The sequence below is a fragment of the Pangasianodon hypophthalmus genome, chromosome 8, assembly GCF_027358585.1.
Source record: "Pangasianodon hypophthalmus isolate fPanHyp1 chromosome 8, fPanHyp1.pri, whole genome shotgun sequence".
Classification (NCBI taxonomy): Eukaryota; Metazoa; Chordata; class Actinopteri; order Siluriformes; family Pangasiidae; genus Pangasianodon; species Pangasianodon hypophthalmus.
The window spans coordinates 10,975,472-10,991,592 of NC_069717.1; the positions used below are offsets into that span (position 1 = coordinate 10,975,472).

Below are 16,121 nucleotides of genomic sequence, written 5' to 3' on the forward strand. Positions count from 1 at the left end.
CATCTGTCATACTACTGACCTGAGTGCAGCAAGTCCAAGCAAATTCTGAGCACCAACTTGACCTCCAGCTGATCTTGGAACAGTATAGAGTATCAGTCCCAGGCTGGTACACTCTAAACTCATGCAATTACCTGAAGAATACCTGAGGATACCCGCTGGAGAAGCAAAAATTTCCTCCAAGTTGCAGAATTATACCCTGCCATAAGTGCTTTAATCAGCATGAGACTAAAATAAAGCCAAAGTAACTATACAGAGAGCTACTAAGGATAGATGTTTCACGTGACAGGTGTGACAAAAGGCAACGTGAGTTGACGCTCCATAAAGTGGAGATCATGAATATTCGAATTTATGCTGGAGAGACAATTAACGTGATGCCTTGATGAATTCCAATTTCAGCATAGTGAGAGCATGGGGGAATGTGTAATTGTTATTCAAGCTAAAAGCATCCGAAGCCAATTTACATTGTCTGACAGTGAACTTTTCTTCACCGTCTCATTTCCTCCGACGAATGCCACAAGGAGAAGAAATCAACGTTCTATACCTGACATTTGGCTGGGGAAATAAGAAGTGATTTTCCCACTGCGTCACAGTGTAACTAAAACAGCATACAGTATTTAGGATCCTTTTAACTCAACATGCTTCTCCGCCCAAGCAATATCAGCTTGTTTTGCTTTTTTAAACAGGGTTTTTTCTTAGACGTTATATAAGGTTAATATCTCACAGACATGAATATTTTCGTTGTGTTTTCATTTCTGTCCATATACTTTTTTATATTTTGTTCATCTGCTACCAGACTTGTGGAAAATATGCGCTTCCAACTGGAGTTATGAATCATACAGCTCTTATCTAATACTATATGCTTTAAACATACGCCATATCTACACCAAAAATGAGCATCCCATGAATTATTGTACAGCTTATTTTCCACATCACAGAATCACGTGGGCTTCCAGGGAGCCTTTGGAGCAGCTGCCAGCTCCGTCATGTGCAAGGGTCTAACATTGCTTTGTTGGGGTGTCCCATATTCACTGCACTCAGCATTCTCCCCATACACTCATCCATTTCAGACAGCCCACACACTTTGGGCTGTGCACCAAGTCGCCGTAGGCTCCAGCTCAGTGGGGAGAGGGAGAACCCGGGGGCGGGAGGCTCCTCCGTCTCCCAGCTGTTCCACTAGCCTGGCAGAGAAAAATGCTGACAGCATCCCGTCAGTTTACCCTGTGCTGTTTACTGGAAGAGGACTGTATAGTCAAATATGTGTATGATATATGGCAGATAACTGGGTGATAAAAATTGATTTGAACACAAGAGTGTCCGGCTCCTGTAGACATATATCATTAAATATCGGTATGCAAAGGGTTTTTGGTATTTATTTACATAAAAGCTAGACTTAAGGTGCACCACAGAACATCAATCATCAAATAAGATTCACACACCACAGTGTATTACACTGTAATACAACAGGGTGGAGGTGTGATTATTTTTGCAAAGTTACTAAATGTAAATGTAAATTTAAGTCCATGTTGCAGAAGAAGAGCAGCTACACACTCACTGCACTGTCACAACAGCTCTGTCTATGTTTGCACTAGATCATGCATGTATTAGTTTGGTTTGGTAGGAAAAAAACTTAAATTCTGCAAATTAGCACCAAGGGTTTTTTTTTAAAAATCTGTTATCAATTATGCCAAGCAAACAAGTCTAATCCACCAACGTGGAACTGTTTCATTTATACTTTTATTTACACCCACACATTTCCAAAGTCATTGTAATGTTTACTTTCGAAGTGCATTTCAACAACAGATAGACTAGTACTGTCTTTCATATTGTTAAAACAAATCCATCACTCAGTAATAACAAATTTTACACAGTGCTATTATTTTTATCTATATAGTGATCAATATATGGTGCCTATCCATTACATTACAAAAATATTGTCATATATGAAGTAATGCACAAACAATCAAATGTGTCAAGTAGTATAAGTTTTTTTTTTTTTTTTTTTTGCTGAATTGTGTTCAGGTTTTTTTTTTTTTTTGAAGTTGGCGCCTATGAGTTGCCACCCATGTAAGCCAGTGGGCTTAAGAGAGACAAGCAAAGAAATATTAGCCTTTAATGAAAATTCAATCAGAAGATACAAAGCTGCTTTTAGCTTTTGTCTGAGAAAGCACTTAGCCAGCCTTGAGTGAATTATGTAGCTTATGTAGCATGAATGGGCTGAATTAAAGCCATTAGAGCTGATGATAAACAACATTTATAATGCAAACTTATATCATAACACACCGCATTATCTAATTACACTCCACTCAAGCCTTTGTCTCCTTTGATAGAAGATTACTGAGCAAATTAGAAAAGTCATAAATTCATACTTAACCATCAAATTGAAGAATGAGTTCTGATTAGGCATAAACTAATTTGTTTTTTGTGTCTTCTCTCCTGTTGCTAATAGAACAGTAGGCTAGAAAATGGTGAAACTTCTCCTCGGCAGAGAGCAGTGCTGTCCCTAGATGCTGTTGCAGCAAAGGCAAAATGTCAGGCAGGGAACGCCAGTGATACATTTGTTTTGACAAATCGAAGAGGCTTTTTCTCCTTTCCTTCTTTGCCTTCCACATCCTAAATCTGACAAAATTTTAGACTGACCAAACACATTTCATTGTTGTGTAGCCAGGAAGCTTCATACCATCAAGGTGAGTTAGCGTCAGATGCTCACAGGGCTGTCACATTTCTTTTCGCAGAGCCGTTCTTCCCGTTCTTTCTCCTGCACAGATACTAGATTCTGCACCGCCACCTGACTCAAGTGAAAATACATAACATGGCTGCCACAGAGTTTGAGAACAAGGAGATTGCTGCAGGCAATATAGTGGTTAACTCAATTTTTTATCTCATTCTCAATCAATGAATGCACTGGACCTTTAAATGATGTTTCAGCCATTTAAATCATTCAGACCGAGTTAGAAATATTCAGATTTCCAGTCTGGCATGAAGATTTTTAGAGAAGACTGTCATGCTACTGGAAACGCAAATTAATCGAATATGTTACATTGCAATAGAAAGTTGGATAGTGTGTGCAAATATACGGCAAAGAACACTCCGAAGAAAACTGGTGTCACAGTTCTGTGTTTGTGTGTATAAAGAATGCAGGACACCTACCAGACCTCATTTTACATAATGCAGATTCTGGGTTGGGGGTTTATGGCATAAATGTTTAGTCGCAGATCCTTGTTGTCATCTCGAAACATCTCCCTGTCTCTCTAGATCATTTTCTAACAGGACACAAAGCAAAAAAGAACGCAGGGAGCTGCTGCTATTTCCTCTTCCCCTTCATACTCATAATCATTAGTGGTCATGGGTGACAAGAGGACAGCTGTTGTAAAAATCACAACATCGGCTCAATGATGTCATGTCTAATGAAAACAGCTCTCCAGATTTTACACATAAATGCCCTTTAGTATTAGGATCTGAAACAGACACAGCACACGTATTGTTGAAATATAGTTATGAGCTTCCATAATATAAATGTTAAATAGTTAACAAAACATTATTATTTATTTTTAACACTTATTTGGCATTAGGCTGTGCGCTGTTGTCTGTGCAAATTCCTTTCGAACGTTTCTCTATTTGTCTAGGTGGCAAGCTTGCTTGGGGGAATTGAAAGTCAGAAAATGGGGAGATGCATGCTCATTAAAAGCTCATTAACCGTGCAATGTATCATTTCGTGTTTTTGCCATTTAAATTGACAATTACGATATATAAGTTAATGTATCCATTAATCTAATTGAATTTAATTGGGTTAATATTCCACTTCACCACCAAATGTTTACTGCCTTGTTGTCCCAGTGGAGTTTTTCAGCATCATTTCTTCAGTTCAGACATTTCTCTTGCTGTGGCTCAGTTCTTGCTCTTAATAGCCTGCACTCTTTTTGGATGTAATCTTACATACGCCTGAAGTCCTATTTCCTATTTCTGTTATATACAGTATGTATCATAAATCGTATGTATTTGTCCTATAGAGCTGATGAAAGATTGAACGAGTAGGTAGGCCTCTGTGTGCCTGAGTGCTCATGTAGTAAGGAAACATTCTCTCTTATTCTCTCAGTTTTTAATAATAGATTAACATTACAGTCTAGTGGTGTGTGTGAACCTGTTTTTTTTTTTTTTCAGCCCACACCCGCTCACTCCCCAAGCAACTCTGACCAATCCTGCCCACTCCTGCATTTATTAATTTTATTTGTACCTGCCAGCAATATTTCCTAATGAACTTAGTTGGTTCTATTTTCCCAAGTATAAACAAGTTAGTCATTTAAACCACAACGACACTGACTAGGATAAAGCAGATGTAAAAATGAACGAAGCAGTAAACAAGTTGTGCAACTCCACGTGAGCAACCCACAACATCCAGTACACTCCCATGTTAATAAATTCTTTGCCTTTCGAGCTTCACATCTGGCTGCTCCTACGGCTTTTTTTTTTGGGACCCACTGGATACAACACACTTCTACTACAGTGAATAATCAGTGTACAATAACTTTGCATATTTTTGTAATGTGTGTGTGTTTGAGAGTAGGAGAGAGAATGAGAATGAGCATGCTGAGAGGGTTTGCGTGCATATGTTGGCCGATAGTGTGTGTGTGTGTGCGCGCGTGTAAGTGTTTGAGTGAGCACTTAAGAGAGAGAAAGATTCATTCCAGCCAGAAGAAGAAGAGATGACATTTCCATCATTTCTTTGACATATTGACTCTGCATTCTTCTGCAGTGCACAGAGACAGATTTACTGTGAGAATCAATGCAACATTTTATTGAGGTGGCTGTTCCCAGTGCTTAGATTGGAATTTATTCCAGTTAAACAATTACTTCAATATAAAAAACTCTGCAACTTTTGTATGATCCCTTCCCATCTTCCAAACACAAGCATATTTCATATCTGTTTATTACTTTGTAAGTGATAGTGGTTAAACTCTCCTGATTCTAACACGTGAGTGTGTTTGTCTGGGTGTGTGTGTTTGTGTATGTGCATATGCCTCGCTGATAAACTGATAAGCCTGCTGAGCTCTTATAAATCGTGTGTGTGTGTGTGTGTTTATGCTGGTGGGTGTTATTCCTGCAGTTCCTGCTTGCCTGCACCCCTAAGCGAGAGCTGAAATAAATGATGACAGAGCTGCTCGGCTAACAGCTAAGTCCGGTGTCACTGTGCAGATGTGGAAGTGGCATCAGGCGGGGTTACAAACTCCACTATATTTACATTTAATTTATCAAGCTTTACGCTTCTTAAGCTTAGAAGTATTCTTCATTTACAGTAACTTTTTCTACTTCCTTCTTTTCCAGGCTGCTACTTTTATTATTTCTACTAATATTACTACCACTACTACTACTTTTAGTAATCCTATTACTAATATTAGTACTACTACTTTTACGATTTCTTCTATTAATATTACTACTACTCTACTACTAATATTACTACTAGCACTAATATTGCTACTATTTCTATTACTAATATTACTACCACTACTATTACTTTTATGATTTCTATTACTACTATTACTGATATTGCTACTACTAATAATAATAATAATATTTTCAGAGAAAAATGTGTCTTTTAGTGCTCCATAGCATAGGCAGTGTTATTGTATTTGGGTGTTGGGGCTGTTTCATTGAAGAATAGAACTCATAATTTCAGGCAGAGATTTTTAGATGTCATATATGGTTATTTGTGGGAATGTGTATGTAAATAAGCAGTGCCTGGCAATTACATACACATGCCTGGCAGGTCTGAAAAATGAGTCAATATTAAACTTAATTTTACTTGTATGATCTGCCTACTCACATACAACAATTCCAAATACAACAATTCCAAATGTAAAGCATAAGAAGATATAAGATTTTAGAAATTTTGTCTGTGCAATCATGATAAATGAAGGCCTTCAGCTTTTTTAAAAAGGGTGGGATGTCCTGTCCAAAACAAGCACAGAGCATTTGGTACCAATTTCCCGTGCCATTTTTTTCAGCATTTGGAGCAGTATAGCTGTTTGGCATTTACAGTTCAGTTTGTGTATGCGCTATGGACTCGGGCATATCTGTTTCAATAAATGCAGATGAGCATTGCACTCCTCATCAGAGCTCTCCTGCACTTGTGTGGCAAGATGTTTAAAGAAAGCCAGAGGAGGAAGAGAAAAGCTGCTAGCAATGCAGCTGCTGGTTCTGTAGGGAATCTGCTGTGCTGGTGGCTGCTTAGCCTTCTGAGCATCAGACGGTAGGGAGAGAATGTTCAATCAAAATCATTCAGGTTGAGACACTGTCAGAGGTTTCCAGTGGAAAACTTACTCTTAACGCCCACACGTAGTTGTGGGCGTCATAGATGCTAATGCTGTAGAGTGCTAACATTCTCTCTCTCTCTGTCTCTCTCTCTCTCTCACACACAGGACAGAGTCTTGGATATGGTTTTGTCAACTACATTGACCCAAAGGATGCAGAGAAAGCCATCAACACATTAAATGGACTCAGACTTCAGACCAAAACTATCAAGGTACTGTTGAATACCAACCACAGTATTAGAAGGCAAGTGTGTGTGCCTGTGTGTGTGTGTGTGTGTGTACGTTAGTATGTGTATGGTAAGGGGTGTGTGTGAACACGGTGCTGATTTTGTTATGAGATCGTATGACGGTAATGGAACAATATCTCATTTGGGTGGCAGTACGCTCCTGCTTTCCTCCCCAATTAGTCATCAGCCATTTCTCCCAACTGCACGAGTCAATTCACTGAATGTTTCCTGTCACCATTTCTGCCAGTGGAGCTGCATTGATTAGCACATGTGGTGTGTATTGACTCGTGCTGGGCTGCGGTGCTGCGACACAAAAGCGAGAGGAGGGGAAATCCGCCTCATTAAGATGCAGAAGGAAATAGGAGAGCGACTGCAGGGAGAAAAGGGAAAATAGTGTAATTGATATGCAAATGCATCTCCAAATGTCAAATCATGGAGTCACACGGAAAAGGAAAAATAGAATGTATAATGAAAAGATGCTAAAATGCTAAGTAGTCACCCCAATGTGTTTTTGTTATACTGTAAACCCAGTTAGAGAGGTGAGGTAGAGTCAGAATATGCTGTCTGGTGGCAAAATGTCAGTGGAACTCTATATTTATCCAGCCAAAAAATGTAATTCTATGCATTTTTTTACAAATAGCAAATGATTTTTATTCGCCTCTGCTCCTTTTTAGTCTGAGTCACGGTGTAATCGGGTTGTTTGTGAGATCATCTGGCATATAATCCCCGGCCTCTCAGTTACATCCTTTCTAATCTAATCAGATTGGATTTCCTGTGCTTAGGCCGACATGAAAACACAGCATCCATTCCCTCAGGCTGTGCTGCCTGGGAGGAAAAAAAGACAGACAGAGATAGGGAGGAATGGAAATAGAGAAAAAAAACTGGTGTTGAAACTGGGATAAACACAAACATGGGCGGTTTCCAGAGGGCCAGTAGCAGGTGGCTTTGTGTGTGTGTGTGTGTGTGTGTGTATGTGTGGGTTTGTGGTGACTCGACTGTAGTGCTGGTTTCAGCCTCAGTTTGGAACCCGTCAGAGATGAAATGAGTCACTGCGTGTGTGTGTTTGCTCATCGTCACAGCTTCTCACTGCACACATGCTCATCTCTCACTGTTTGGGCGGCAGGAGTGCACACACAACACACACACATACACACACAGATTCCCAGCAGCACAGTACTAACACTTTAACATATGTCAGTGGGTCTGTGCTCCACACCACAGACCAGTCCTGTGGCCGTAAAACCGATGTGAGGGTGAAGCTTTTGAGCCCAGGGGCAGTTTATTGTAGCATTTCATGCGCGGTGCTTTAATGACCTGCACTGATCCAAGTTTCTTGCTCTTCATATGACGCATTTTCACACAAACACACTTCTCACATGCACCCACCATACATGATCTCTCTCTCTCCTTCCCCTTCTCGCTCATTCACATGGACGAAAGATGACACAAACAAGCCAAGACAGTCCACACTGTGATTCTCCCAGTGGGACGCCTTCTAATCCAGCCGTCGTGAGAGTACTCTAATACCTTTATCTTTCTACCTCTCTTTTCCTCAGACTTTTTCCATCCATCCATCGCAGCATGAGGCAGTGGTGATGGTGATTCCATCTCCTCTCTTTGATCAGGCCTTAGTCTCACTCTCCTCTCTTTCGCTGTGTGAAACCTTTCCTTTAGACTAACACCAGACAACTCAATAGGAGCTTTTTCTTCCACTAATGCAGCAAGAGGGCATGAGGAGAATGAAATCCTCTCTTGCAACGTAGCAAATAAGAGTATTTGAAGGTCATCATCCTCTTGAAATACACGCTGTGAGCCATAGGTCTCTCTAGGCTCTGAGGTTATCTAAGAAAGAGTGGGGATGAAGACAACCCATCCAACAGCAACAGACAGAGAAGTATATATATATATATATATATATATATATATATATATATATATATATATATATATATATATATATATATATATGTATATATATATATATATATATTGCTTACTTCAGTGAGGGGTTAGATTTAGAGGACACGTTGCTGAAGTAAAATGCTTGCATTTATTGTAAATTTCAATAAAGCCCTTAACCCAGACTTCCTCTGATAGATTGTAAGATTTATAAGTCGCACATAAATCAGGCTGAGAGACTCTAAGCTAATGCAGATTGACAGGAAGGACAATAATCAGAACACAGTGCTGTCTAACAGGGACAGAAATAGAAATGTGTGAGAGAGAAATGGAGGAAAAGAGAGAGTGAAGGAGACGGTGCGAGTCTCACCCCTGATCTCCCCTTTCACACTCTGAGGGAGTACACACAAATGCAAACACACAGACACCCTCCTGCCTTCATGGCGCTTTCCTGTTTCACAGCTAAACTCCAACTCTGCCTTCCTGTAGAGGTGTGAGAGGAAAAATCCTACGAAGGGTGCAAAGAGCAGAGCTTCGTGCAGAGAAACAGACACACACACTCATCATTCTCACACATATCATTCAGACGCACAAACACACACTTCTTTCTAAGTAGCACACACACATACTCACACACACACAAACACACACACACAGACTCTTCACAGGCAGACAGGGTGTTGATAGATCGGGCATCTGGAGCTGCTTGACATGAAAAGAAAAGAAGAGAGGATGAAAAAAGGAAGTGTAAAAAAAATCAAATGAACAAGAAAAAAGAGCAGAAGGCAGGGTAAGGATGCTGCCAGGGCTCTGTGCCTTTTGCCTTCGCACTTTAACTGGATTTCAGGAGATTACTCCTGCATGGATCATGTCTTCAGCTCGCTATTTGTATGGCTGTAACAGCATTTGATGGCTCTGGAACCCAACTGTCAGCAGTGATGGAAACATGGAAGGCAGTGCCTGCTCCTGCTCCTAATGGCAAGGGAATGGCATGAAAGGAGAGATATAACCATCACTGATCTTCTCTAATGAGACACTCAGAGAAAGAGAAAGCCATGCAATTGTATGGATTTACCTCAATGTGTGTGTGTGTGTGTGTGTGTGTGTGATGAGAGATTTACCACAATGTGTGAATATTGTATGAGTGATATTCAGTAACCAACTGGAAGAGAAAGTTTGTCAGAGTGACATGGAGAGAGAACCAGTGTGTATTAGTGTGAGAGGAGCTGTCCAAGGTGCTACTGAGTTTGACAAGTTGAGGAGGGAGAGAGCATATTGTGCGAGGGTATGTGTGAAAGAGAGAGAGTGTGTGTGTGTGTGTGTGTGCGTGTGTGTGTGGTGAGACAGTGCAATGGTTTGGCTCTCACTGCTAGCAGAGACAGAAGGTTCCAGAGTGCTATTCGCCAGTTCAGTACGGAGAAATGCAAATATGCAAACCTACAAATAGCACTCACACCTCACTGTGATATGGGGGAACCCCAGAGCATACACAAAATGTTTTCAAGAAATTCTCTACCATCTTCTGACCTGCCTACCTGACCGTGTGTGTGTGTGTGTGTGTGTTCTCTCAGGTGTCATATGCACGGCCCAGCTCAGCCTCTATCCGTGATGCTAACCTGTACGTGAGTGGGCTGCCTAAGACCATGACCCAGAAAGAGCTGGAGCAACTTTTCTCCCAGTATGGACGAATTATCACCTCCCGTATCCTCGTCGACCAGGTCACAGGTATCCATGGGGCAACTTCTCAGTCAGCACACACAGTAACAATCACAATCAGCCCACAAACACTCACTCACACACATTTGGCCATACAGATTTATAGCCTTTCATTATCTCATATATTACACAGTATGCATATTTATTTCTATACATGACGGGGCATGATTTGTGGTTAAACATGCACACAATTACACATGTGTTTGTTGTGTAAAGAGGAACCCTTTGGCACAGCTTGCATTGCATAACTGTTAGCTCTGTTTCATAGGATCTCCTCCCCTGCAGCAAGTACCCCTAGTCTGCCTAATGTGCACTGATGGAGCAGAATGCCCATTTAAACGCACATGCCGCTGCCAAGACCCAACAAATGTATTTGAGCACAAAACATATCCCATGACCATAGGAAGTGGTAAATAAAACATGCAAATCCAGGTCATGACTTTACTTTTCAAACAGCATTATATTATATATATATATCCTCATGTAGTTTTTATGTATGCTGTGGAACAGTACTTTTCATATATTTTTGATATCACTACTTGCAATGCAATCCCACAAACCACAGAATATTACATGATCTGATTTCATTTTCTCTGCTAAGGAACAGTGTATGCTCATATTCACCAAGATGCACAAACATACAGAGTTAGCATTCAAATCGTCTTATATTCATTGCCAATCTACATATACACACTACACGCATCTTATGCTGTTCCACACTCTCCTAAACCTCATTTTCATACATCCTCGTCATACGCAGACATCCTTCTGACGCACTCTACCCCTGCAGGGCCATGAGAAGGCTCCTCCAGGGCGACAGGGCCGTAGGATGAATCCTAATGACTAATTAAATCTGAGTTGCCAGTGATTATGAAACAAGGAAGTTTTTTTTTTTTTCCTCGAGCTGCAGAGCTAAGAGGCACCATGTCGCCTCTGCCCTTACTGAATAAAAACAAATCGAGCATGGTTTACTGCTCTACCGCCAAGCTTTAAACATCATCCAGGGTGTGTGTGTGTGTGTGTGTGTGTGTTTGTGTGGATAGGAATCTGGGAGCTAATGACCAAGATAACAAAATAGCAGAGAAATTCAAGTTTTCATGTCATTTCATGTAGTAGACCTACTTCCAGCTTAGTTTAAATTGCTAGAAGCCTCAGCAAGACTTCAGCAACACTCCACCCACATAATACCATTTATATAATGCTATAATTAATTATCAATCCATACCAGGGTCGAGATCAGTTTCATTTCAGTGCAGCGAATTTATGTAATGCACTGTTACTTTTGTATTCAGATTTTTTTTCATGTAATTAAGCTGAATACAGTTCCTAGAACACGACTGTGAGTGCAATTACCCTAGCAGTATGTTTACCATAAAGACAGACAGTTCTAATCCTTGACAGCATGGGCCATAGATTTCAATGTGCGATATGGTAATGCAGTAGATTAATAGACACAACACACAAATGCTAATTGTAGTTTAAACCCCAAAAGGGTATTTTAGTGAGACTGATGAAGGGGTGGTGGAGTGAAAGAAAGGTTTAGGCATCCTGAGTACAGTGGTACTCTGAGAGTTTTGGTGTGGGTTCTCTGTGAGAGTTGGTGTTTCACCATCATGCAGGAGACCACCAGATTTGGCTGGAGCCCACTGTTTACACCAATCTTACATAGCTGGCAGCAGTGAAGCAGGGAAACAACACCAAAGAGTTTGAGAATAACGCTTTTCATAATTCTAGCCCTTTTATGTCTTTGTGGACTCCATTTTGCTTTAGTGGACTAGTTGTTGGATGGTAAGACAACGACTTGCATGGATCACGAATCCCAACAAGATCTGAAGCACTACCAATTCAGCCTGGTCCAGCTTCGTTCACACATGAACATCATTTTCTTTTGGCTGCAGGTGCTGTCCTTGGTACTGAATTGCCAGTGCTTCAGGGGAGGCGATCTCATTGGTGTTCAAGTGTAATGAGCTGATTTGCATATTACTGAGCAATAGAGCCTTAGACGCATTTGTTTAAGTGTCAAGAAAACCAACAGAATGAGACAAACCATCTTAGAAAGATTAGAGAAGTGCTAAGACAACAAGACTTTGCTACAAGTATGGCTTGAAGTACAGTATATATGCAAAGTACTAACAAGCACTAATTAAAGATAGATGGGAAAAAAGATACAACCATAAGAAGTATTATAGTAAGCACAGTAAGGAAGTATGGTGGTGAATTGGGATTTTGGTTGTACTAGAACCCCTTTGCTCCTGAAATTGAAACCCATGTTGAAGATGGCCCCCTTGGCACCTAGTAGCATACCTAGTAGGGATATCACCCTCCCATTCCACAAGTAAAATAACCACAATAGCCCGACACCTGGCATAATAAAATGGCTTAGAAGATGTAGGAATGCTGTCCAGTTATGAGGAGGTATAGTACTAACTCACGAGACCTACCAAGAAGACCAGATAGCAGTTGTAGACAGTAAGATACTGGGATTCCAGCAGCAGAAGATCTGCCCTGGACATTAACAGCACTCAGCATAAACGTTCTGATGACGTTTCAAATGCAAATGTGAGCTGCAATCCATGTTTGTTCATTTCTCCTCTTCCAGTCTTTCACAACTGGGACATCTGAAGGTTCACCTAACCACGGGAGGAACATGAGTATACTAGAATACTGAAAGGGTCATAAGTGTAGATCACTGAGTTAGGGAGTTTTGTGTATACTTGTCTCAAGACATGTAGTGATTCCAGTTATTCTGGGTGCTGGGTAGTGGCATAAACACAACAGCTAGTAGGTGACTGGGATTCTTGACTGTACTTCTTTATGTAAAGGTGAATAGATGTGCACTTCGACTAGAGGTAGTGGATAGTGATATCAATTATGTAATGGATTTCCCTATAAACTATGGTCCATATTCATTTTCCTGTATAAATAAAGGTCTATAGGGGGGTGTAGGCCAGCAGCAGGTCAGTTGTGCAGTCCCATGATCAAACTGAGCTGCACTCTATTTGTTAAAAAAAAAAAAAAAAAAAACTCAGTAGGGTCCTGATATTCCATTTTGTGTAGGACTTTAGGATTTTCTATGATAGCTCTTTGTACTAAGAGGGCTCTTCTGTACTATTTCTCCATCTTTCCAGTAGATAACAAGGTCCTGTGTTAATATTCAGTTAGGCCTTACTAGGATAATTTTCTTTTCTTGAGTTTTTCTCATAACTGAGACCAAGAGTTATAACAAGGGTAATTGTCATTTCACTGACTGGACCCTGTGTCCAGTAGGTTTAGTGCATGGAGGGAACATGGGACCATGGGGATGTGCATTCTGGCAAGTTCTTGAGTGATGGAGTTTCCCATATCCAGAGAGGCAGTTAAGGCTGAAATGAAAGATTGACTATTAGTCAATTAAAGTAACACAGAGACAATAAGGGAGCATTTTTCCACTATAGCACAAAGGACAGGCGGCTTGCTTACGACAGAATTTGTCACAGGGTACTTGTTGGCAAGCATCACAGATTCTATATCACTTCCACTGACAATCTAGACTGGCCAAGTTGTATGAGTTCTGAGTTGATGGGTTAAGAAGTCCTCAGGTTAAGGTTTGCAAGATGGGTTGGCAACAATTGCATTGTCTAATCATGTAATCATGTGGGTGGGGTTTAATCTTAAGGGAACAGCATTGGATCAGGCCACTCTGAAGCCACTTTAAGCTAACATATGGAAGGTGATGGGTACATACCTTTGATCAGTGGATAAATATTCAGAGCAGCTCTTTACACAGAGCAGTCAATATGTGTCTTTCATCAATTAGTGCCAATCTTATTGATCCAGAGTGCTGCCTCTCACAAGCTGCTGTTCTGGAGACTGAATCAGTCTCCATGACATTCCTCCTACAGGATACCTATAGGAAACACTGTTAAAAACAGTCTACCCTTTTCCGTCTTCATCATTCTTTACTCCCCCTCTCTCTGTAAAAGAAATCATTAATCTACTGTAGTACTGCAGTGCAAACGAGACTTCCAACTGGGACGTTTAGATACAAATAATCAGAAAGACATTAACAACCAAGGAAAAACACAGCTTGAATGTGTATATGATGAGTAAATCATATTAACTTAAAAATGAGAACCTCAACAATAATGTCAATACACTGCGAACACACGTAGACATATATCAAGCACACAAGGGCAACAGACCAAGTGTAGCTCTTTGCATCAGATTTTTCCTTACTGATTTTCAAGTGCCATCTTTAGCAGCAGTAGCTAAAGTTCTCTAAAACGAGTCAGTTTTCTGTTCTTCCTCCTGATTATGCTCATGCCACAGCACGCTTCTCACCCTCACACTATTTAACACACTACCATAATAAATGCTCCATACTGTTGGCACAGCCACTTAAAAGAATGAAAGAAGATGGCAATGTGCTTAAGTTCAGAAAGAAGAGCGAAAGCTTTCATTAACAGCCAAGTCTTCAGATCTCTCTGTTCCCAGAGGAACATACTTTCCCTTTTGCTATCTCTTTCCTCCTTTCTCGCTCTCTGTGAACAGTGGGCGTGCAGTGGAAAGTGCTTTGTCAGGCCGCAGCCCTGTGTGTGTGTGTGTGTGTGTGTGTGCATATGTGTGTCTGGGTTATTATTAAACCAGCCATTCTCTTGCAATGCATGTGCTGTGCCGAGATAAGTACAGGTAAAAGTTACGTAAGGCACAGGCTGAATACTGAGAGAATAGTGCATTTAAACGACATATTGCAGCCGTAACTCTGTTCGGTTGATGATAAGTGCTAAAAGAAGCTGAAAGTACCCACGTCCCCAGTTTAAGGCCAGCCGCTGCCTTTGTTTAGTTAGACTTTTTATAATAGCTCTGCTTTAGTGAGCTTATTAGAAGACTGTGAGAAACATAAAGAGTCTCAGAAAAGTAAAGAGCAGTGAACATAAACCTGCTCAATTTGCATTTTTGCCTAATGAGCACCTTAATGTTGCTGTGCTTTATTATTGAGTAACAGCCTATTATTTTAGCTTCTAATTTTAACATTTATGAAGGACAGCTATTTTGTTACAGTCATGATGGTCAGTGTCTTTCGTAGAATAGGAAAATTGGGAGCTTGATTTTGTTACAGGTAGTTTTAATGACCCACCCTCAGCCTCTCAAACATGCAGACTTGTCTGGCACTTATAGGCAAGAATTATGTGCAAAAAAGTGGAAAACAAAATCCTGGATAAATAGAAATCTTTTAGAGACTAAGGAAGAACTTGTGTGAAGCAAAGCTTCAGTTGCATCTTCTTTCATTCTCTGATTCACAGATACTCATGTCCACAAAAACACAAATATGTCAAAACACTTCAACACATAAAACATGATTGAAATAATTTTCAGTTAAACTTCAGTTAAACTAAAAGAATTCACTCAGACTGTGCTCGTTTCTTCTAATCTAAGGTACAGTTCTACCTGTCATTTTTTGTTTCTGAATCTGTAGCTTGTCAAACTTTTCTGAAAGAGATGTCATCTCATTCTACTATCTAAGAAATCTGAATTGACCTCAATTTCACACAGCAGAAAGCAGGGAGCCTAGCAATGCATCCAGAATGGTGCAGAATAATGTATGTGCTTGCTTTATTTCTGTCTTTCATTCTGTCAGGCTAATTAAACAGAACAGGTTGTGGGAAGGCTGGGAGACAGAAAGGAAAAGCTGTCAGGGATGATGCTGGCAAAGAGAGAAACAGTGCTGTAGAGAGAGAAAGCAGGCGTGTGTGTAATGCAGAGGCAGGCTGAATGAAAGCTTGTTGCGTTGAAGAGACTGCGTACAAATGTTTGCTTCCAGAGCTGCATATATCAAAAGTGTCTGATTTGAATACTAAGACGGAGTAACAATAAGACAGCACTAACAGTATGCTTCAGCAAGAAAACCCCAAACAGAAACCGTCAATACAAGAAGCAAGAATGTAGTGTGAAGTGACAATCTGAAAACGTGTGGGTATGTGTGTTTGTGTGTAGA

The 16,121-nt window shown here is 40.4% G+C and overlaps 1 protein-coding gene across 9 annotated transcripts in view; it reads left to right on the forward strand.

Moving 5' to 3' along the window:
- The window catches only part of elavl4 (ELAV like neuron-specific RNA binding protein 4), a 69,511-nt gene that overhangs the window by 41,627 nt on the left and 11,763 nt on the right, over positions 1-16,121 (forward strand). For all 9 annotated transcript variants that reach the window (XM_026922768.3, XM_026922752.3, XM_053235973.1 and 6 more), the window contains 2 exons: positions 6,414-6,517; positions 10,003-10,156. In XM_026922768.3, the coding sequence (XP_026778569.1) occupies positions 6,414-6,517; positions 10,003-10,156 (258 nt within the window). The remainder of the gene's footprint in view (positions 1-6,413; positions 6,518-10,002; positions 10,157-16,121) is intronic.